General features: G+C 39.7%; 1 protein-coding gene across 9 annotated transcripts in view; it reads right to left on the minus strand.

The window, feature by feature from the left end:
- The window catches only part of R3HDM1 (R3H domain containing 1), a 213,754-nt gene that overhangs the window by 9,541 nt on the left and 178,939 nt on the right, over positions 1-25,274 (minus strand). For all 9 annotated transcript variants that reach the window (XM_030916132.1, XM_030916129.1, XM_010367320.2 and 6 more), the window contains 3 exons: positions 6,985-7,088; positions 6,303-6,475; positions 612-756 (listed from right to left, as the gene is read on the minus strand). In XM_030916132.1, coding sequence (XP_030771992.1) covers positions 612-756; positions 6,303-6,475; positions 6,985-7,088 — 422 coding nt within the window. The remainder of the gene's footprint in view (positions 1-611; positions 757-6,302; positions 6,476-6,984; positions 7,089-25,274) is intronic.

Consider the following 25,274-nt stretch of genomic DNA (forward strand, 5'->3'; position numbering starts at 1 on the left):
ATTTTTGAGACAGAGTCTTGCTCCGTTGTTCATGCTGGAATGCAGTGGCATCATCAGAGCTCACGAAGTCTTGAATTCCTGGGCTCAAGTGATCCTCCCGCTTCAGCCTCCTGAGTAGCTGTGACTACAGTTATGTGCCACCACTTCTGGCTGATTTTCGTAGTTTCTCTAGAGACAGGGTCTTGAGTGGCCTCAAGTGATCCTTCCACACTGGCCTCCGAAAGTGCTGGGGTTACAGGTGTACGCCATTGCGCCCAGCCTGGATAAACTTGTGATATATATTACTCTAACACAGAAATTAAAATACCGAAAAAAATGTAGAAAACTGTGTATTATTACTATAGGGGAATGGATTCTAAGAATAAGTTAAAGCGATTTTAATGTGATCATGTAATTACTAAATTTAAGTAATTACTGAATTAATAATTATTAAACAGCAATGATACATTAAGGTTAGGAGAGTATATGGTCACAAATAGACATGCCTGAGTGTAGGTGAAGATCCAGCTCTGTGGAAAATAGAAAGGCAGTATTACCAAGATAAATTACCAGTGACTGGGAATGGATGTCTTAAATTCTCTGAAGTTGTGACTAGTTTCATGTACACTTACCTTGCCCGGGGACAAAAGGTCTAGAAAATTGGGGCATGATGGAAAGTGGTGGTCCAGAGGGATGTACAGTTTTCAGAGTGGACAGCTGAGCTGGTGCTGGCGACTGAGCTGGTGAAATAATGGGGCTACTGAGTTGAGGGCTGTGCTGCAATTACAATATGTCAAGAAAATGGGTCAGCATTTTGGGCAGGCTTATTTTTTATTCTTCCTGATTACAAACATGTCCTTGTTAGAAAATAATTCAAACATTATAGAAATACGTAATCTGCAACTCCCAAAAATAAACACTGGTAACAGATTCTTTTTTTTTTTTCCTTTTTCTTGTTTTGAGACGGAGTCTCACTCTGTTGCCCAGGCTGGAGTGCAGTGGTGCGATCTCGGCTCACTGCAAGCTCTGCCTCCCAGGTTCACACCATTTTCCTGCCTCAGCCTCCTGAGCCTCTTTCTTCAGTCCCAGCCTGTCGCTGGGACTACAGGTGCCCACCACCACACCTGGCTAATTTTTTTTTTTGTATTTTTAGTAGAGATGGGGTTTCACCGTGTTAGCCAGGATGGTCTCGATCTCCTGACCTCATGATCTGTCTGCCTCGGCCTCCCAAAGTGCTGGGATTACAGGCGTGAGCCACTGCGCCCGGTCAACAGGTTGTTTCTATGCATATGCATTCATACATTCATTTTTCACAAAAATGGGCAACATAGTGAAACCCTGTCTCTACCGAAAATACAAAAATTAGCCAGGTGTGGTGGCGTGCCTGTAAGCCCAGTTACTCAGGAGGTTAAGGTGGGAGGATATCTGAGCCCGGGGAGGTCAAGGCTGCAGTGAGCCACAAGTGCACCACTGCACCGCAGCCTGGGCGATGGACTAAGACAGTGTCTTACAGGTGCCCTACTTTCGAAACTTGCTTTTTTACCTGGGCAATAATATTGCCGATATTTTTGCATGAGAGAATCCATACAGCTAACTCACTCTTTTTTCATATTAAATATTGTAACATTTAATATTTAAATAATTTCATCATTAGAGAATAGTTCCTAAGATTGTAAAAGAATTCCCAGATTTCCCAAATGATGTTAACCTTTTTTTTTTTTTTGAGACGGAGTCTCGCTTTGTCGCCCAGGCTGGAGTGCAGTGGCCGGATCTCAGCTCACTGCAAGCTCCGCCTCCCGGGTTTACACCATTCTCCTGCCTCAGCCTCCCGAGTAGCTGGGACTACAGGCACCCGCCACCTCGCCCGCCTAGTTTTTTGTATTTTTTAGTAGAGACGGGGTTTCACCGGGTTAGCCAGGATGGTCTCGATCTCCTGACCTCGTGATCCGCCCATCTCAGCCTCCCAAAGTGCTGGGATTACAGGTTTGAGCCACTGCGCCCGGCCGATGTTACCTTTTATTACACTGCTTTCTGTGTGTGTGTGTGTGGGTGTGTGTGTATACACCCACATATAAACATATATATCACTGTGTCTTTTTGGAACTGTTTGAAAGTGAATTTTACATGATATTCCTTTAACCCAAAATAATTAGTGTCTACTTCCTAAGAACAAGGACTTTTAAAACATAATCAAAATAGAATAATAAAAGCCAGAACATAATAGTATTATCTAATCTACAGTTAATTTAAATTTTGCCAAGTGTCCCACTAATGTCCCTTATAGCAAAAGATAAGAAAAATATTTCCCTTTAAGTCCAGAATCCAGACTAGAATCAAGGGCTGCCTTTTGTTGTCATGGCTCTTTAATCTTCTTGAATCTGAAGCAGAACACCACAGTCGCTTCTTTCTTTCACGACTTTGACATTTCTGAAGATTTGTTTCAGAAGATCAGTTATTTTGTAGACTGCCTGTCCCTCAATTTGGGTTTGTCTGCTGTCTCCTCATTAAAAAGTTCATGTTATATATTTGGGGAAGGAACACCAGAGAAGTAATGTGTCCTTCTCAATGGATCACTTCAGAAGGAACCCGCTGTCTATCTGTCATCACAGTACTGGTGATATTTACTTCGGCTGCTTTGTGAATGTGGTGCCTACCAGGTTTCTCCACTGTAAATGACAATTCTTTTCATTTGTAGTTCTGAGTATCTTGTAGGGAGATACTTTAAAAAAAAATTCTGCTTTTCATTAGAATTTCACCCACTAATTGTGTAACCTCTAGTGGTGACTCTTGCCTGATGGTTTCTTGGTGGTGATCTTCTAATTTCACGATTCCTTCTATATTTATCACTTTACATTACACTAAAGTAAGACAGAGTTTCATTTTCCATTTATTGATTTTATCAGTATGGACTCACGAATTCTTATTTTATTCTATGGATGATCATTCATTTCTATCACTGTTTTACGCCCCAAATCTCCACTCCTGATCCTGTATTCTTCAACATGTTCCTATTTTTCTTCCATCCCTTCCTTACTTTCTGGCACAGCCAAGATGGCCTATGCCCATCTGGTACTTTCCCTGCACCAACTCTGGCAGCAGTTATTTTTCTAAGGGGCCCAAGTTCCTTTTAATGGAGACTGGTTATTTAGAAACTACCATCTCAATAGTAGGTGTATCTTGTTCTTTTCAGTACCACACACTCAAGGGCATTTTCCTAAATTGCACAGGAATAATCAGTTACACACTGATGAATGTCAAGACTGTTTATAGTTTTTCAATATTACAACAGGGAAAAAAGAAATATTGGACATATATTTTTGCACTTATTATATAATTTTTACTGGATAAAGTTCCAGAAGCATATCTGTGGATCAAACTCTACATTTTGAAAAATGTCTCCAAAGTGCATTCCAAAGAGCTGTACCAATTTACACTACCACAGAGAGAGTCCAAGAGAGCTTATAACTTAATCTTTGCCAAACTATTACTCCGGCAGATTACTGGTCTTCCTGAATTATCCCAATTATATAGATGAAAAGTAGTTTTATATTTTCATCTGTTTAATGGCCATCGATAGTTTGTGAGCTGATCTATAATAACCTTTGTCCCCCATTCTTTTTTTTTTGAGACAGGGTCTCACTCTGTCACCTAGGCTGGAGTACGGTAGTGTGATCACAGTTCACTGCAGCCTCTACCACTCAGGGTCAAGTAATCCTCTTGCTTCAGCCTCCCAAGTAGCTAGAATTACAGGTGTACACCACCACACCTGGCTAATTTTTAATTTTTTTACCGAGATGGGATCTCACTATATTGTTTGTCTAGGCTGCTCTTGAACTCCTGGACTCAAGTGATCCTTTCTCCTTGGCCTCCCAAAGTGCTGGGATTACAGGTGTGAGCCACCATGCCCAACCTCTATCTTTTAAAAAAAGTTAAAACCTGGCTGGGTAAAGCGGCTCAAGGCTATGATCCCAACACTTTGGGAGGCTGAGCCAGGTGGACCGCTTGAGTTCAGGAGTTCGAGACCAGCCTGGGCAACATGGCAATAACCTGTCTCTACAAAAAATTAAAAAAAAAAAAAAAAAAAATTAGTTGGGCATGGTAGTGTGCATCAGTGGTCTCAGCTACTCAAGTGGGTGAGGTGGAAGGACGGCTTGAGCCCAGGAGACGGAAGTTGCAGTAGGCCCAGATCATGTCACTGCATTCCAGCCTAGGTAATAGAGCCAGACCCTGTCTCTAAATGAAAAATTAGCTGGGTGTGGTGGTGTGTACCTGTAGTCCCAGCTACTTGGGAAGCTAAGGTGAAAACACTGCTTGAGCCCAGGAGGTTGAGGCTGCAGTAAGTCATGATTGTGCAAATGCAATCCAGCCTGGGTGTCAGAATGTAACCTTGTCTCAACAAAAGATAAAACCTTTTAATTCTTTAAAATTTCAAGTATATAAAAGTATAGATAGAAAAGCATAATGAAATTCCGTGTACCCATCATTCAGGTTCAACTGTCATCACCCATGCTTTGTTTTTCCTGAAGTATTTAAAGCAAATCTCAGCATTTTACTTGTAAATACTTCAGTATACAAACATTTGTATCTAATGGACAACTTTTTTTTTTTTTTTTAGACACAGTCTCGCTCTGTTACCCAGGCTGGAGTACAATGGCACGATCTCGGAACACCGCAACCTCCGACTCCCAGGTTCAAGCGATTCTCCTGCCTCAGCTTCCTGAGTAGTTGGGATTACAGGCGTCCACCACCATGTCCAGCTAAGCTTTGTATTTTTAGTAGAGATGGGGTTTCTCCATGTTGGCCAGGCTGGTCTCAAACTCCTGACCTCAGGTGATCTGCCCACCTTGGCCTCCCAAAGTGCTGGGATTACAGGCATGAGGCACTGTGCCTGGGTCTTTTTTTTTTTTTTTTTTTAAGAGTTAGGGTCTCCCTCTGTTGCTAGGGGGGAGTGCAGTGGCATGATCATAGCTCACTGCAGCCTTGAACTCCTGAGCTAAAGCAATCTTGCCTCAGCCTCCTGAGTGGCTGGGACTACAGGTGCACACTGCCATGGTTGAATACTCTTTGTATTTTTTATAGAGATGGGGTTTCACCATATTACCCACCCTGGTCTTGAACTCCTGCATTCCAGGCCTGCTTTAGCTTCCCAAAGTGCTGGGATTACAGGCATAAGCCACCACGCTCGGCCTTAAAAAATGTCTTTGGATCATTCCATATCCAAATAAGATCCATATATTATATCTTATATTATACCTCTTGAGTCTCTTTTAATGTATAACGACTAAGCTCCTATTTCAAAATGCCATCTATTAAAGTAACAGGGCCAATTTGTCAAGTAAAATATCCAACTGGGATCAGGTAATTTGTTTTTGTTTCTTATATTTCCCATAAACTAGTAGCTAGGGTTAGAGGCTTGAATAGATTCAGGTTCAAATTTTGGTAAGAGTATATCATAAATAATGCTGTGTACTTCCTTCTGTGCCACATTACGAGGTAAATAATGTTTGCCTGGCCCACTTTTAGTGATGTTACAACTCATCAGTAGATTCAGGGCTGTCTGTCTAATGCATCCATTTAAAATACCCCTCAAAAGTTTTTTTTTATAAAGTGAGCAGTTTCTCAACCAAAACTTTTTAATCTAGTATTTTTAAGGTCTGCTGATGATTTTCTGGCAATTTTCTAATTCTACCATTGCTTCTGCATTTATTAACTGGATTATTCTCCAGAGAACATTCCCTTATCAACTATTTGGTTACATTAATATATAGTCATATGGGAAAGGTAGGCTAAATGCTTGTTTTCCTTCACCAAATTTTAGATCTAGTTTATCTTTTGAAGTTAAGAAAATTTTTTTGAATACGCAGAAGTTAGCAAATAATACTTAAATAAATACTGATTCTTTTTCTTCTTCTTTTTTTTTTCCTTTTTTTGAGACACAGTCACACTCTTAGTTGCCCAGGCTGGAGTGCAATGGCATGATCTTTGCTCACTATAACCTCTGCCCCGCTGGGTTCAAGTGATTCTCCTCCCTCAGCCCCCCGAGTAGCTGGGATGCATGCTACCACCACACCCAGCTGATTTTGTATTTTTAGTAGAGATGGGATTTCACCATGTTGGCCAGGCTGGTCTGAAACTCCTGACCTCAGGTGATCCCGATGCCTCAGCCTCCCAAAAAGTGCTGGGATTACAGAAGAGAGCCACCGCACCCAGCCCAAATTCTTTTATTAATCTGGCTGACAGGATTTCAAATTCAAGCCTTGCGAGTCAATCTTATGTAACAAAAATGTAACGTTTCAAAATGATAATGAACAAAACCATCTTACCTGGACGATATTGTCTACACTGCTAAATTCTACACACTTCTGTCCTCTCTGGTGATCACAGTAATATTTGTTTTGTTTCCACTGGGGGGGTGAGTGGGCACAAGATTGTGGATTGTTTGGTACACTGAGCTGCATCATCACCATCCCACCACCAGGTGGCGGTGGTGGCCCAGCTGAAAATCAGAATTAGGATGCTAGTCAGTATATTTTAGCCACTAGTTGGTGTTTCTGAACACTAGGATAACAGCAGTAATTTTACATTTCTGAATAAAATTTTACTATTAACTAAGAAAAGCAGGTTGAAGCCCTAGTGCATCATACTACAAGTATTGTGTGTTTAAACAGTTACGATGGACTCTGTAGTCCTAAACATCTCACTTATCCTAAAGATAAGTTGGAGTAAACAACAGCTGGAAGAGTAATGAGAGAAGGCATAGGAAATAACCCTAGAGAATATCAATACTTCTGAGAAAGGAGAATCAGGATAGTAGTGATAGCAGCAGCAGAAGGAAAGAAAGAAGTGGACTGCACATTAACCCTGATTCAGTACAGCACCCTCAATATTGTGGGTGTATCTTACATCACAAATTGAGAACCTTTTTGTAGAAATGCCTAAGGAAATTAATCAAACTATTTCTTGTATGAACCAACCATTATCTTATTTTCACTGATTTCTTCATACCTGTACATTGGTGGCCTTGAAGCTGCTGGGAATTGCATGGTGAAGTGGTTCGAGGAAACTGTACTTGTTCTGATCCTGGATGTTGCAGGTAACCTACTGAAGAGCTATGGAAAAAACAAATACAAAAACACAGCATAATGAGAGGAGGACGACTATAAAGATTCTTGAATGGGCCGGGCGTGGTGGATGGATCACGCCCATCCATCCCAAAGGCCAAGGTGGGTGGATCACGAGGTCAAGAGATTGAGATCACCCTGGCTAACACAGTGAAATCCCATCTCTACTAAAAATACAAAAAATTAGCCGGGTGTGGTGGCAGGCGCCTGTAATCCCAGCTACTCAAGAGGCTGAGGCAGGTGAATGGTATAAACCCAGGAGGCAGAGATTGCAGTGAGCCGAGATCGCACCACTGCACTTCAGCCTGGGCAACAGAGCGAGACTCCATCTTAAAAAAAAAAAAAAGATGATGTGAATGAACGGTCCGTTGAACGGTTTATTTGTTAAAATAAACAAATTTATTTATTTATTTATTTTTGAGATGGAGTCTCGATCTGTCGCCCAGGCTGGAGTGCAGTGGCGCGATTTCAACTCACTGCAAGCTCCACCTCCCGGGTTCATGCCATTCTCTTGCCTCAGCCTCCTGAGCAGCTGGGAGTACAGGTGCCCACCACCACGCCTGGCTAATTTTTTTGTATTTTTAGTAGAGACGGGGTTTCACTGTGTTAGCCAGGATGGTCTTGATCTCCTGACCTCGTGATCTGCCTGTCTCAGCCTCCCAAAGTGCTGGGATTACAGGCGTGAGCCACCACGCCCGGCCACAAATTTATTGAAATAAAATTATTTTTCAAATTGGTTAGCAGTAAAAGTAAAATCTAATGCAACTATTTTCTCTGTAAATTGTAAGTAAATACTTTATTGCATAAAAATAACTTTGTTTATGGCAATAACACCGATTTTTAAAAACAAAAATTATTTTTCAAATTGGTTAGCAGTAAAAGTAAAATCTATTTTCTCTGTGAATTATAAGTAATTATTATGCAAAAATCACTGTTTATATCAATGATACTGATTTTTAAAATGAAGAAAATTATTTTAAATTGGTTAGCAGTAAAAGTCAAATGTAACAACTGTTTTCTCTGACAATTATTATTACTTTATTACATAAAAATGATTTTACGTTTATGACAATAATACCGATTTTTAAAAGCCAGGAAAGGCCAGGCGAGGTAGCTCACACCTGTAATCCCAGCACTCTGGGAGGCCGAGGTGGGTAGATCACAAGGTCAGCAGATCGAGACCATTCTGGCTAACATGGTGAAAACCCGTCTCTACTAAAAAATATAAAAAATTAGCTGGGTGTGGTGGTGGGCACCTGTAGTCTCAGCCACTCGGGAGGCTGAGACAGGAGAATCACTTGAACCCGGGAGGCAGAGGTCGCAGTGAGCTGAGACTGCACCACTGCACTCCAGCCTGGGCGACAGAGCGAGACTCTGTCTCAAAAACAAAAAAATAAAAAGAGCCCAATTCCATCATTCTTTCACTTTTACCAGCATATTCTAACTCAAATAATTATTTTGAAACAAAGAAAAATAACAAATTTTACAAAACAAAAAGGTAATATATTTGGTTTTCACAGGGCTACATTTTAGAAAAGAGAATATGCACTTTGACGAGGAGACCCAGAAAAATTTTATTTCTTAGAAAACGGCAAGGCACGGTGGCTCTCCCCTGTAATCCCAGCACTTTAGGAGGCCAATGTGGGCGGATCACCTGAGGCCGGGAGTTTGAGACCAGCCTGGCCAACATGGTGAAACTCCTTCTCTACTAAAAATACAAAAAGTAGCTGGGCGTGGTGGCGGGCACCTGTAATCTCAGCTACTTGGGAGGCTGAGGTGGAGAACTGCTTCAACCTAGGAGGTGGAGGTTGCAGTGAGCTGAGATCACACCACTGCACTCCAGCCTGGGCTACAAGAGCAAAACTCCGTCTCAAAAAAGAAGAAGAAAAAAAAAGTACTAAGAATAGAGGAAACAACAGAACACATTCTGACATAGTTTAACAAAATATTGACAAAAATTAAAGGCTATTAGTGTGAAACCATTAAGTTATTGCTGTATTTTTGAACACTTTTTTTTGAAATATGAAATACTATGATATGAAATACTATGACACCTGCGATTTATTTCAAACTAATATTGGAGGGCGAAAAGGTAGAGATTTATATGAAAACAGATTAGTAATTACAAAATTGGTGATGGGAATATATGGGTTCAGTATACTTCTGTTTATATTTATGTATGTTTACCGATTTCCATAATAAAAAGTTAAACAATTCTGTCTTTCAGGCTGACAGTTAATAAGAATTAGTAAAGCTCTATGCGTTTTTTTTTTTTGGGGGATGGAATCTCGCTCTGTCACCCAGGCTGGAGTGCAGTGGCGCGATCTCGGCTCACTGCAAGCTCTGCCTCCTGGGTTCACGCCATTCTCCTGCCTCAGCCTCCCAAGTAGCTGGGACTACAGGCACCCACCACCAAGTCTGGCTAATTTTTTGTATTTTTTTTTTTTTTTTTTTTAGTAGAGATGGGGTTTCACTATGTCAGCCAGGATGTTCTTGATCTCCTGACCTCATGATCTGCCCGCCTCGGCCTCCCAAAGTGCTGGGATTACAGGCATGAGCCACCGCACCTGGCCAGCTCTATGCGTTTTTAGGGGCAGTAGCTCAGAGTGGTTCAATAAAAGTGAAAAAGAAAGAGATATAAACGGTGGATTTAATAGGAAGTGATTTTGGATCATAAGTGAAAACAGTACTTTCTGAAATTTATGTTAATTATGATTGGAATGTGTAATATAAGTATTAGCTACCTGTGGAAATAATACAGCTTAAGAGATGGTCTGTAAATGTGCCGAAATTGAGGAAAACAGAAAGGTCCCCATGGGTGGAAGGTTTATTTAGGCTCTGTTCTAACCCATGTGAACAGCTCTCCTGGGCCATGCCCCTCACTCTGATCTTGTTCGCTAAGGTCTGAGATATGTGGGTGAAAGCAAGCCATCATGCAAAGGGAAGGGAACGCTCAGGTCACTGAGGTGAGCAATATAGCCCATACTCTACTAAACTCCAAACTGCGATTCCACTTTACCACTCTAGTGGGTTTTAGTACAGTTAGAATAAAACAGGTTTCTAGCACTAGATTACCTGTTAGGTAAATGAGTCAGAATCAAGTTTTAAAATTATGTAAATGAGTTCCAGGCCTCTACTAATCTTCTGAGAGATATGTAGGTAATTCAAGGGACACACAGACTAGGCAATGAGACACCCTCTTAAATCACTTAAACACGTTAGAAAAAAGAAAGCACGTAAGTCAGTATTTACACTCTCTCTTTAAAAATACAAATTATATGAGAGATGAATCAGCTCTGTAGTAATTTCAAAACTTTCTCCTCCTTTGGAAGACAGGAGGGAAAGACAGGGACTTTTAAAGTAAAGCACCAGGCCTAGTCATGCAAAGTTGATATTCTACCCTTTAACAGAAAAATGAAACATCAATCTCAAATAATCCCATTTATTCCCAAACTTCCTGAAAAGTCCTGATATAAAACTATGAATATGTAAACTAAAAAAAATCAAAATATCCACTTTCAAATGTATTAAAGCTGCTGCAATAAAAATTACTACCAGTATTTTTTTCCTAACTGTTTAGGAGCTGCCTCTTCTCTGTGTAAGGTAGAGCCAGGCAAACTGCTGTGAAATGCTTCTACAAGATCACTGAAGATTGATGAATGACATTATAGGATATCCCACAGGATTCTTCTGAGTTTTTTTTTTTTTCTTTCTTGAGACGGAGTCTTGCTCTGTAACCCACGCTGGAGTGCAGGGGTGCAATCTCGGCTCACTGCAAGCTCCACCTCCCGGGTTCACACCTTTCTCCTGTCTCAGCCACTCGAGTAGCTGGGACTACAGGCGCCCGCCACTACGCTCAGCTAATTTTTTTGTATTTTTAGTAGAGACAGAGTTTCACCGTATTAGCCAGGATGGTCTTGATCTCCTGACCTCGTGATCCGCCCGCCTTGGCCTCCCAAAGTGCTGGGATTACAGGCGTGAGCCACCGCGCCCGGCCCTTCTTCTGAGTTTTTTTTACAGTGCTCATCTTATTCCTTTAACATTATAGGGTAATTCAGAGAGACTCCCCTTCTCTCCAGTTAATTATTTCTTCATTCTTACCATGTTTTGGAATTGAAGCCATGATAAAAAAAAAAAAAAAGACAAATATAATGTATTTTGAAAGTTAGAAACTTACTTCATCAAAGTGTGATTTTATTTTATTATTGTTTTTCAATAGACAAAGCCTCACTCTATCCTCAGGCTGGAATGCAGTGGTGTTTATCATAGGTTACTGAAGCACTGAACACTTGGGCTCAAGTGATTCTCCTGCCTCAGCTTCCCGAGTAGCTAACTACAAGCGCCCACCATTGCTTAGTATCAAGCAATATCAACGCTTGATATTAAGATATATTCACTAGATCTTGCAAATTCAAGTGACAATACATTGCTATTTTAATGCCTTTGACATTTAATACTTGACCTAGAGCAAAGCACCATGTATTTGGGTGTCAGAAGGGAACACGGGGCTGAGTTCCAACTCTACTTGTTATTCGTTATGTGTGTCTGAACATGTTATTTAAACTTCAGCTCTTTCATCAATAAACATGCAATTAGCACTTGTCTTACCAAACTATGATGAAAGATTTGGGCAAATAATTCAAAGTGTAGACAGCCAAACATAAAAATGTACAACTTCATTAATAATCACAGAACCAAATGAATATATGCTGCCGTTTATGAAATGTGAAAATAAAGCAGAGTCAGTACATATTGGGACTGTGAATCAAAGATTTTGGCAAAATGTACCATGGACCTTATTAACAGTCACATCCTTTAACCTACTAATTCCCTTCTAAGGACTCATGCCAAGGTAGGAATTAAAATTGCTTACAAGATGGCTCAATAAAGTAAAAAGATATGACCTAAATGTTCTGCAATAGGGTAAATATATTATTATATATTCATAAAATATAAGAGTATGATTATTGAATTATATTAATGAAATTTTTAATGGGACGAAAAAATTTTACTATGACCAATAAGTAAAATATATACAGTAAGATTTCACCTACATTAAAACTCTGTAAGAGGCTGGGTGTGGTGGCTCATGCCTACAATCCTAGCACTTGAGGAGGCCGGGGCGGATGGATCACTTGAGGTCAGGAGTTTGAGACTAGCCTGAAACCCTATCTCTGCTAAAAATACAAAAATTAGCTGGGTGTGGTGGTGCATGACTGTAGTCCCAGCGACTTCGGAGGCTGATGCAGAAAAATCACTTGAACCCGGGAGGTGGAGGTTGCAGTGAGCCAAGATGGCACCACTGTACTCCACCCTGGGTGACAGAGCGAGACTAAGTCTCAACAAAACAAACAAACAAACAAACAAACAAACAAACAAACAAACAAACTATATAAGAAAACCAGAAAGACTGAGAAAAGTATTAACATGCCAACAGTAGTCAATTTAGAGTTATGGGACTATGAATGATTCTTGATCATTTACACTTTTTTGCTATTTTCTAAAAAAGCATGCATGGATTTTGTAACTATAAAGAATACTTTAAAAATGTTTTTAGAAAACTGAAAAGTTTAGCTTTTAAATGTTATAGTAAAAAGTTAATTTCAATGAAACAATCAGAATCTGCTTCAGAAATCTTCAGCAGATGTCAGAGTATGGCCATTTGAAGATGTTTATGCTGATATTCTGCAATATAAACCTTCAATTCGGCCGGGTGTGGTGGCTCACGTCTGTAATCCCAGCACTTTGGGAGGCCGAGGCAGGCAGATCATGAAGTCAGGAGATCGAGAACATCCTGGCTGACATGGTGAAACCCCATCTCTACTAAAAAAAACAAAATACAAAAAATTATCTGGGCGTGGTGGCAGGTGCCTGTAATCCCAATTACTCAGGAGGCTGAGGCAGGAGAACTGCTTGAGTCTAGGAGGCAAAGGCTGCAGTGAGCTGAGATTGCACCACTGCACTCCAGCCTGGGCAACAGAGCAAGACTCTGTCTCTAAATAAATAAATGAATAAATAACCAATTCATTGGTGGGATAGATGCTCAACTAGGCTTGTAGTCTCTGGAAGAAAACACCAGCTTTCTGCCTCATAAGCTTTCTCAAAGTCATAGTGATTTCCATTTTATATATATTTGTTGTGATGAGGGTATATATACCTAGTACAAGATAAACTTGCAACTAATGAGAATTTGACTATATGCTCAATTAATGAAAATAAATGTCAAAATCTTTAATGTATACTTTTTTGGGTTTTCCTTTAAATGCTAATAGCTGATTTATCTGGGCTTTCTGGTTAAATGCTCGTATTTACAGAAGTATTAATTTATAGCTCATCTATTCCCTAATGTGAGCCATTAAAAAAAAACTGAATTTGACTAAAAAATGAAGTACTAAAAAAAGGGAGTGGGGACACCTGCCCTAAGATTGTTGCTTTCACAGAGCACTGAATGTAGCTTTGTGTTTCTTGCCAGCTAAGATAAAATGGTAAGCCCAGGGATTATATAGGTGCCAGGATGATAAGGAAAGCAAGCAGTTAAGCCACTGGCAGGTGCTGGATTGTAGAATATCATAACTGTATTCTACAATAAATTTACAGCATGCAGTTAATTATAGAGGAATCTAGTCTTCCAGTACCACATATAAAACATACTTCATGTTTTACTAAGAAACTTAGAAGCTGGGCTGGAAATCTTGCCCAAAGAGGATTATTTCCCATTTAATAAATAGGTAGGATGCAGAAGTAACTGCAAGAAGGGCTAATATATACCTTAAAAAGGAGCTCTGAACTTTTTAAGTACTTAAGTACTTGTATGAAACCTAAAAAAGAGTCTACATTATACATTTAACGGAAAAGATGCCTTTGGCTTGAGAAATTGGAGGACAGGTATCATAAACACAATTCACCAAAAAGATGTCTCTGATGCTCCTGGAGAATAACTGATCTTGAGATGGTGCATATTCTGACTAGTCCATCAGGACGAACCAGTCATCATCAAGCAATGTATTAGCAGATCTGTTAGATACAGCACTTTAGTGGGTCAATGAAGTGATAGAAAATACCTGCTAAACAATAATTTCAGTTTTAGTATAGCTGATTCTGTGCTGCTCTCTTTTGCGGCTTCTTAAGTCTGTTCCCAGACTGAGCTCTCTTTACTCTTTATACGGTTTTTTTTTTTTTTTTTTTTGTTTTTTGAGTCGGGAGTCCTGCTCTGTCGCCTAGGCTGCAGTGCAGTGGTGCGATCTTGGCTGGCTGCAACCTCTGCCTCCCAAGTTCAAGTGATTCTCTTGACTCAGCCTCCCGAGTAGCTGGAATTACAGGCACACACCACCATGCCTGACTTTTTTTCTTTTTTTTTGAGATGGAGTCTTGCTCTGTCGCCCAGGCTGGAGTGTAGTGCAGTGTCACGACCTCGACTCACTGCAAGCTCCACCCTCCTGGGTTCACGCCATTCTCCTGCCTCAGCCTCCTGAGTAGCTGGGACTACAGGCACCCGCCACCATGCCCGGCTAATTTTTTTGTATTTTTAGTAGAGACAGGGTTTCACCGTGTTAGCCGGATGGTCTCGATCTCCTGACCTCATGATCCACCTGACTTGGCCTCCCAAAGGGCTCACAAGATATGAGCCATGGCGCCCAGCCATTTTTTTGTATTTTTTAGTACAGATGGGGTTTTGCGATATTGGCCAGGCTGGTCTCAAACTCCTGACCTCAGGTCATCTGCCCACCTCGGCCTCCCAAAGTACTGGGATTACCAGCGTGAGCCACCGCGCCCAGCCTTTTTTTATTTCCCTTTTCCTGAGAGAAGGTCTTGCTCTGTCACCCAGGGTGGAGTGCAGTGGTGCAATCAAGCTCACTGCAATCTCAAACGCCTGGCTCTAGTCACTGTATATATACACCACATTTTCTTTTTTTTCTTTTTCTTTCTTTTTTTTTATTATTATACTTTAAGTTCTAGGGTACATGTGCATAACGTGCAGGTTTGTTACATATGTATACTTATGCCATGTTGGTGTGCTGCACCCATCAACTCGTCAGCACCCATCAATTCATCATTTATATCATGTATAACTCCCCAATGCAATCCCTCCCTCCTCCCCCCTCCCCATGATAGGCCCCAGTGTGTGATGTTCCCCTTCCCGAGTCCAAGTGATCTCATTGTTCAGTTCCCACCTATGAGTGAGAACATACACCACATTTTCTTTATCCACCTGTTGATAAACACTTGAGTTGCTTCCACCTCAGGGTTTCTTTCTGAGGTGATGAAAATGTTTTAAAATTGACCACGGTGATGGTTGCACATATTTGTAAATACACTAACAACTACTGAAATATACATGTTAAGTGAATTGTATAGTATATAAATTATATCTCAATAGAGCTGTTTAAAAACAAGATAAATAAGAACATGGCAGAATGAATAAAAATGGTACATACAGTAGTCACCCCTTATCTGTGGTTTTGCTTTCCTTGGTTTCAGTCACCCTCAGGCAACTATGGTCCAAAAGTATTAAAAATGTCAGAAATAAATACTTCATACATTTTAAATTACATGTCATTATGAGTAGCATGAAGAAATCTCATGGTGTTCGGCCCAAGATGTGAATCATCCCTTTGCCCAGCATATCCATGCTGCCTGTTAGTCATGGACACTGTTTGCTCCTGACATTTAGCTATCAACACTGTCACGACTTGATGATCTAGATCACCTGAAGCAAACGATCCTCCTCCTGACATCCTGTTGCAAAGTCAACAGTAGCCAAACACTATGTCACAACGCCTGCATCATTCACCTCACTTCACTTCATCTCATCACATACGCATTTCATCATCTCACATCACCACAAGGATGAGTACATTTATATGTATGTATGTGTATATATTTACTTTATTATTATTTTTTGGAGACAGGGTCTTGCTCTGTAACTCAGGAGTGCAGTGTTAAGATTGTAGCTCACTGTAACCTTGAACTCCGGGGTGCAAGTGATCCTCCCACGTTTCCCAAGTAGCTAGGACTACAGGTGTGCACCACTACACCTGGCTAATTTTTATAGCTTTTTTTTTTTTGTTAAGAGATGAGGTCTTGTTATGTTGCCCAAGGCTGGTCTCAAACTACTGGCCTCAAGCGATTCTCCTGCCTCGGTGTCCCAATGTGTGTTGGGATTACAGGCATGAGCCACTGTGCCTGGCCAATGTACAATATTTTGAGAGACCACATTCCTATAACTTTTCTTACAGTACATTGTTATCACTGTTCTATTATTGGTTGTTATTTTAAATCTATCACTGTGCCTAATTTATAAATTAAACTTTATCAGAGGCATGTATGTACAGGAAAAAACATAGTACATACAGGGTTCAATTCCATGGTTTCAGGCATTCACTGGGAGATCCTGGAACATATACCCTCTGGATAAGGGGGACTACTGTATATGAAAGGTATTTACAAAATTCTATTGTATGAAATCACCCACAAAAAGGTCGAGACTTAGGAAAATAGCACGGGAAATTCCACATGAAAATACGTTGCCATCATGTGTCTTTTCTCTTTATGTTTTTGTAAATATTTCATGGCTGCTAATTCAAATTATTTTTTAGTTGGGAGAATGGGGACAAGTGTATTCTTCTCAAGCAATAATTGATTCATTTGAAAAGCAAGCCATACATCTACTACAGCTTTTAGTGACTACTAGAAACGATGTCTTTGAAAATTTATGAACAGTTGTCAAGGTGTGTCAAGTCATTTGGTTTTCTGCCTTTTTAAACCATCTGACGTCTTATTGTCAATGGTAGTTAAGCAAGCTTCTGAACTTAATAATATTACTTAATAGACATGTGCTCTATTCACTTAAAATGCTGTAAGCAATCAATATAATCCATTTGTGAACTACAGTAGCCTGAGTATCAAACATTTATTCTTCTGAATTAAAGATACTGGAGCAATTAACACAGAACAAACACCTTTAAAACTCACTGGTCTCACTATCTGAGAAACTGTCTGTGACAACTAAGTAAATCTCACTATCACTTAAACTAATCAGCCTAGCAGAAAAATAAATGGAGAGGAAAATTTAAACTATTCAAAGGTTACTAGGTTATTCCATGTTTCTTTTGCATCTTTTTCTTTGGAGTCTTATGTTAATAATAGCTCTATTATAATTTGTTTAGCCACAATTTAAATTCTGGGGTGGATTATCTTTGTGATAAACTTTTAGAGGTAGAATTTAAAAGTACAGTAATTTTGCATTTTGTTAAATATCCCGACTAATTTATAGAAAAATGGACTTGATATGCCTAGCAACCAGCAATGTTTAAATGTCTCAATGCACAGTATTGCTAACTATATGTTTTAGCCTACTTTTTGTGTTAAAGTTGCCTTAATTCTCATTTTTTGGATTGCTGGTAAGACAACATTTTCCCATGTGAAAACTTACTATCAGTTTTCTTTGAGTAGCAATTTATCTTTATGGATTATTTACTTGTAGTCTCACTGTTACCATCCTAGAACATAGAGAAGTGATACAAACGTTCTATAAATTAAGCTTTTATTAGGCATGTTTGTCACATTTCCCCCATATCTTGCTTCTTTCCTTTGAATATTACTCTCAATATAGCTGTAATGGATTTCTATATTTATGAAACTTAAAAATGTTCATCCACTCTGATAATGTACTTGGTATCTTGACTAATTCACTGAGAAAAGCAAAGCAATCAGAAGAGAATTTCTCTCACTGCCGTATCTATCCACCTTATCCACATCGGTATCCTTATACTCTCCTTGTCCTCGTTTACTGTCCATGAAATCCTCTGCACTGTTGTCTAAGGCTAACCTGCTTCCATTTTTGTGGTGGCTCTCACCCTCCCTGGGGACCTTACAACTCTCTCTCCTGTCCCTTGTAGTGGCAAATCTTCTGTATCTATTAAGCTTTTCCCTTCAGCATACAAACACATATATCTTTCTTTCAATTAAAAAAGGATCCTCTGTCTTGACTTCATCCTCTCCATATACGAATCCAGTTCAATGCTCATCCTTATAAAAGCAATTCTCTTCAAAGGTTGTCTCTATTTATTGTCTCCAATTCCTCTCCTCCCATTCTCTTAGCTTTTTTATCTCCTAAAGTCTTCATATTTAAGTCTCTCTTCGAATGGTTTTATTATTTTTTGGGATTTGGAATTATCTGAGTGTAATATTGTTTGGATGTGTGTCCCCACCCAAATCTGTCTGTCTGTCTATCGATCGATCTATCTATCTATGTATCTATCTATCTATCTATCTGAATCTATCTATCTATCTATCTATCTATCTATCTATCTATCTATCTATCTATCTATCTGAGTGTAATACTGTTTGGATGTGTTCCCCCACCCAAATCCCTATCTATCTATCTATCTATCTATCTATCTATCTATCTATCTATCTATCTATCTATCTAATCTGAGTGTAATATTGTTTGGATGTGTTCCCTCACCCAAATCTCATTCAAAATGTAATCCCCAATGCTGGAGGTGGGGCCTGCTGGGAGGTGACTGAATCACGGAGGTGGTTTCTAATGGTTTAGCACCATCGCACTTGGTACTGTACAGTGAGTGAGTTCTCATGAGATCTGGTTTAAAAAGTGTGTGGCGCTCCCCCCACTCTTCTCTTTCTCGTGCTCCGGCCATGTAAGACGTACCTGCTTCCTTCTTGCCTTCCACCATGACTGAAGTTTCCCAAGCCCTCCCTAGAAGCCACTATGCTTCCTGTGCAGCCTGCAGAGCTGTGAGCCAATTAAATCTCTTTTCTTTATACATGACCCAGTCTCAGGCATTTCTTTACAGCAATGTGAGAACAGACTAATACAGAGTGCTTAGAAATATATTACAGTTTAAATAAGTGTAATAATAAAATAATTATCTATGTAACTTCATTCAGATTGGGAAACAGAACATTGTTAGTATCTTAGAAGTATCCCTGCCTTCCCGCCTCTAACTGATCAGAACCCGCTCCAACCACAGTTTTGTGATAAGCACTTACTTGCCTTTTTTTCTTTTTTTTGAGACAGAGTTCTGCTCTGTCACACAGGCTGGAGTGCAGTAGCACCATCTCGGCTCACTACAACCTCTGCCTCCCAGGTTCAAGTGATTCTTATGCATCAGCCTCCTGAGTAGCTGAGATTATAAGCATGCACCACCATGCTCGGCTAATTTTTTGTTTTTAGTAGAGATGGGGTTTCACTCTGTTGGTCAGGCTGGTCTCAAACTCCTGGCTTCAACTGATCTGCCCGCCTTGGCCTCCTAAAGTACTGGGATTACAGGTGTCACCCACTGTGTCCGACCAGCACTTACTTGCTTTTTATTTCTTGTATAATTGTACCATATATATGTGTATCCCAAAAGAACATAGTTAAGTTTTGCCTGTTTTTGATCCTAAATAAATGGAGTAACACTGTATAGATCATTTTATGACTGTTTCTTCTACTCAGTGTCATATATGTGAGACTCAACCAACTGGATATAAGTAGTTGTAGTTTATTAACTTTCTTTGTTGTATAGTAGTGTCTGAAATGAATACATCAAAATATACTTACACATTCTATTCCATTTTATTTGGATTACTTTCAGTATTAGGCTAAACATTGTTGCTACAAACATTCATTAACATCTCTCTGATACATATCTGTCAAGGTTTTTTTAAATGCAGATGTTGGCAAACTTTTTCTGCAAGAGCCACCTAGTATATATTTTAGCTCTGAGGCATGGTCACTCAGAAGTTAAAAAATAATAATCCTTTAAAAATTTAAAAACCATTCTTAGATTGTGGGCTGTAGTTTTCTGACATCTGTTCTAAGATATAAACCATAAGGAGTACAATCTTCCACATCACAAGATGGTTTGGGGCATAAAGGTTTTACATGTATTTTGTTGGGATTACAGGAGTATGCCACCACGTCCAGCTAATTTTTTGTATTTTTAGTAAAGACGGGGCTTCATTATGTTGATCAGGTTGGTGCAACATAGTTATCTGGACTTTCCTTTTACTGCTTTTTTTTTTGTTTCCCCCCAATCTCTCACCTCTGGCTGAAAGGAGTTATTTTTAGTCATTTGCTTTTTAAAAATTTTTTTTGATTAAATTTTAACATTTCATTTCAATATGACTCTGTAACAGGTTTTACAATCAGTTAGTTTGAGTCTACCTTTATCCCTCCATTAAATGCCCTGTGGCCTATCTTTCCTTACAAATTATTACTCTTGTTTTTAATAATTTGTTAGTTTTACAGTATTTCTTTTCACTTCACCTAAAACTAGTCTTTGTTTAAACTATTAGAAAAGAAGGCTCGGCAAGGTGGCTCACATCTGTGAACCCAGCAGTTTTGGAGGCTGAGGCAGGAGGATCGCTTGAGCCCAAAAGTTCGACACCAGCAGGGTAATACAGCGAGATCCTATCTTTAAAAAAATTAAAAAATCAGCCAGGTGTGGTGGCATGCACCTGTAGTCCCAGCTACTTGGGAGGCTGAGGCAGGAAGACTGCATGAGCCCAGGAGGTTGAAGCCTCAGTAAGCCAGGATCACACCACTGCATTCCAGTCTGAATGAGAGCAAGAACCAGTCTCTAAGAAAAAATTTACGACTCAGATTATTTTATAGTTTTACTGAGGTATAATTTATAGAAACTATACTGCACATAAAGTATAGAATTTAATGTTTTATGTATACGCACATCATGAAGCCTCACCAACCCCCAAAGTTGCCTTGTGCCCCACTTTGTAGTTCCACCTTCCCTTCTTCCCCATCAACTCTTCCCAGCCTCCTGGCTCCAGGCAACCACTGATCTGTCTGCTGTCAACAGAGATTAGGTTGTATTTTCTATAATCTAATATCAACAGAATAATATGGTTTATATACTTTTTTTTGCATGGCTTTTCTTTTTTTGCTCAGGATAATTATGAGATTCATCCATGTTGCTGTATCAACAGATCATTTTTTTAATTGCTAAGTAACAGTCCACTGATGAATATACCATGGATTATTTATCCATTCACCTGTGGGTGGACATTTGGGTTGCCTCTAGTATTCATTTCTCTTAAATACTTTGAAGTGGAATAATTGGGTTAGATGGTAGGAGTATGTTTAACGTTTAAAACAAACTGTTTCCCCAAGTGGTTGGTTTGAGAATTCTTAATTTATTATACACACAAGTCCTTGTCAGAAGGACAAAAATATACTTGGTTTTTAAGCCTGTATATTGCTTACCTTTTATTTGTATTCCTTTGTGTACCACCAATATCCATTTGGTATCGTTTTCCTTCTGTCTGAAAAACTTGCTTTAACAATTCTCACAGTGTGGGTTGCCTGGCAATTAATTCAGCTTTTGTGTGTTTGAAATCTGTTTCTGAAAAATATTTTTACGGGTATAGAATACAAGTTTTCTTTCTTTCACTTCTTCAAATAAAGATGTTGCTCCACTGTCTTCTGGCTTGTATTGCTTCTCAGTCTGCTGACATTCTTAACTGTGTTCTTCTGTATGCAATGACTCTTTTCCCCCTCTGACTGCTTTTAAGATTTTCTCTATAACTTTTTAAGATGCTTTCTTCACCCTTCTTTTGCTTGAATTTGCTAAGCTTGTTGGATCTGTGAGTTTATAATTTTCATCAAATTTTGAAAAACTTCAACCATCACTTATTCAAATATTTTTTGTTCCCTTTTCTCTCTTTTGAGGATGCCAGTTACACATGAATTAGCCCCTTAGGAGCAATGATGCTTTATTAATCATTTTCCCTCTCTGATTTTTATACTGGCATTGTTTCAGTTTCAACTCACTGATTTTTCTCCTCATTATTAACCTTAGTTTCCTGATTCTCTGCATTCTCAGTAATTTTTGATTGGAGACAGGCAATTTCTGATTGGAGTCAAGACTAAACTGTGAATTTAACCTTGTTGGGTGTTGGATACTCTTGTATTTTGTAACAGTATTTTTGAGCTTTGTTCTGGATCACAGTTAAGTTGTCTGGAAATAATTTAATTCTTTTGGGTTTCGCTTTTATGATTTTTTATGCAGGACCACAGCAGCCTTTTGTTTTTAAGTTTTTTGGGGGGTGTGGGGGTGGGCAACAGGAAGCTTAGAGCCAAACAGAACAACCTTAATCTAGGACCAATCTTCTTCCACATTGAGATAGTGTCCTTTTAAGTCCTCTACTTGTTGCTTCGTGTATTATGAAGTTTTGCCAGTGGCTGGTAGGACTACAAATGATTACTGTCCTTGGGTGAGTTCCAGAGATTGTGTCTGCTCCTTTTGAGTGGTTCTTTTCCTGGCCTCAGGTAGTTTTTGCACACATATGCACCAATCTATTCAACTATAAGACTCAAGGAGGTCCCTCCAGAGATCTCTAGAGCTCTTTTGTCTTCAGTACTTTGCCCTGTAAACTCTAGCTACCTTGGCCTAAGTCCCAACTCCATCTCCTAATTCAGAGACTCTGGTTGGGTTTCCCCTCCCTGAGCTGTCGCTGGGAAACGTTCTTGTGGCACTAAGCTGGGGCAATCCTAAGACTCACTTCTTTTGTTTCTCCCTCTCAGGGTTTACTGTTCTTCACTGTCCCATGTCCTATAATATCTAGAAACTATTGTTTCACATAATTTTCTGGCTTTTTGGTTAAGGTAGGAGGATAAATCCAGTCTGTATTACTCCATTTTGGCTAAAAACAGAAGTCAGGAGGATGCAAGTTTTAAAGATCCTTTCTTCAATATCCCTCATATTGGCCCTGATACCATGTAAGATGCCAAAGTCAGCACACTCCCAAGACCTGGAAATTATTCAAAAAATAAAATAAACAGGACATGCTAGAGGGAGACTTCGCACACATACCTCTTCTACCTTGTAAATTCGGTTGGCCTATCTTCAGGGGACTGCTTGTTACACAGATTGCTTGTGGCCTCAAGAAATATCTAAAACAATAAATTTGACAATAGCCATTCAAAACCTTAGGCAGTAAAAATAGTCACTGTGGATTTTAAAAAACAAATTGGAAAAACTTCAATTTACTTGAGGAATAAAAGCTGTAAAAATCTAAACTGAAGAATAATTCAAAAGTAGGCAGGGAAGATTTAGACAATCATCCCTTTTTGTCTCACATTAATTTTTTTTTTTTGGGGGGGCAGTTTTGGTCTTGTCCCCCCGGCTGGAGTGCAATGATCTTGGCTCACTCCAACATCTGCCTCCTAGGTTCAAGCAATTCTCCTGCCTCAGCCTCCCAAGTAGCTGGGATTACAGGCAGGTGCCACCAAGCCCGGCTAATTTTGTATTTTTAGAAGAGATGGGATTTTGTCATGTTGGCCAGGCTGGTCTTGAACTCCTGACCTCAGATGATCCGCATGCCTCAGCCTCCCAGAGTGCTGGGATTACAGGCATGAGCCATTCCACCTGGCCTAAAAATTCTTTTCTCCTTTATACGAGTTCTTTCTCTTCTAGTTTTCAAAGCAGTTATATCCTTCCTCTTTTTTTTGTTTTTGAGACAGAGTCTCGTTCTGTTGCTCAGGCTGGAGTGTAGTGGCGCGATCTCACTGCAAGCTCCACCTACCCGGGTTCACGCCATTCTCCTGCCTCAGCCTCCCGTGTAGCTGGGACTACAGGCGCCCGCCACCGCGCCCGGCTAATTTTTTGTACTTTTAGTAGAGACGGGGTTTCACCGTGTTAGCCAGGATGGTCTCCATCTCCTGACCTCGTGATTCGCCTGCCTCGGCCTCCCTCCTTCCTCTTTTTGAATAAATACTATGACTTTTTGTCTATAATACTTCATGAACCATCTAAACTTGTTATTTTTTTCTTAAGAGTCCTTTTCACTTTACCACATACTATCTCAAAGTTACAAATGACCTCTTCTGGTCATATCCAATGATTTTTATTCCCTTTATGGTCTTTATCTCTCTTCCTTCCTCACCCCCCCTCCCCACAACATCTGACTATTAATCTTTGAAATCTCCTTGTATGTTGGCTTCCACACTCCTTTTTCCTATGTTGTTGGTCTTCATTTGTGACCACTGCCTCTTGGTCTTTTTTTTTTTTTGCTGGCTATCAACCATCTAGTACAGGAGTTGGCAAACTATGGCGTACAGGCAAAACCCAGACCACTGCTTGCTTCTGTATTGCATGCAAGCTAAGAATGGTTTTTACAGATGAACATTTGAAATCAACTTGATGACAGAAAACACTAACTTTGAACCCCAATTAAGTAAAATATTATCTGTCACCCAAAGCAAATCCATTGTGCTCATTATTATATTTTGAATTTTATCAATAAAAATTTATGGAAACTTATTTTTCCCCTTGTTATATAAATACCTAAATACAATCCACAATTCTGTATCTTGGCTTACAAAGCCTCAAATATTTCCTATTTGGCCTGTTTCAGAAGAAGTTTGCCGACCTTAGATCTAGTAGGTAAAGTAAATGATATCCACATAACAGTTACACTGATTTTCAATCCCAACACGTATTGCTGCTAGTGGGGCATTACCTATTAACATATCTCAAATTTTTCCTTAATCCTCACTTAACATATTTGTTTCTTCTTTCAAAGTGCACCCCAGATTAATCCCCTTCCTACTGCCACCACGACAGCTGAGAATGCCACCACTTGATGCATGTAATACGATATCCTTCTGCCTGGGGGTTCTTCCCACTTCAAGTTCACTTCAAAGACTGATACTGGACTAATTTTTTGGTCTTTTTTTGAAGGGTCTCAAGCTAATTTCTTTCTATGCTAACCTAAAATTCAGATGCTCTATGGAAAAAAGTTTAAGCATAATGTTTATTTTTTTTGAGACGGAGTCTTGCTCTGTGGCCCAGGCTGGAGTGCAACGGCATGATCTCGGCTCACTGCAACCTCTGCCTCCTGGGTTCAAGCGATTCTCTTGCTTCAGCCTCCTGAGTAGCGGAGAATACAGGCACGTGCCACCACACCCAGCTAATGTTTGTATTTTTTAGTAGAGATGGGGTTTTGCCATGTTGGCCCGTGTGGTCTAGAACTCCTGACCTAAGGTGATCTACCTGCCTCGGCCTCCCAAAGTGCTGGGATTACAGACGTGAGCCACTGTGCCCGGCCAAGCATAATGTTTAATAAGACAAGCAAGTTACAGAAGAAAAGATTCATAAAGACTCCACATGACACCAACAAAAACAACACTGATCTCCACCTTAGAGGGAA

Source organism: Rhinopithecus roxellana, chromosome 14 (assembly GCF_007565055.1).
Source record: "Rhinopithecus roxellana isolate Shanxi Qingling chromosome 14, ASM756505v1, whole genome shotgun sequence".
In the NCBI taxonomy this organism is placed as follows: domain Eukaryota; kingdom Metazoa; phylum Chordata; class Mammalia; order Primates; family Cercopithecidae; genus Rhinopithecus; species Rhinopithecus roxellana.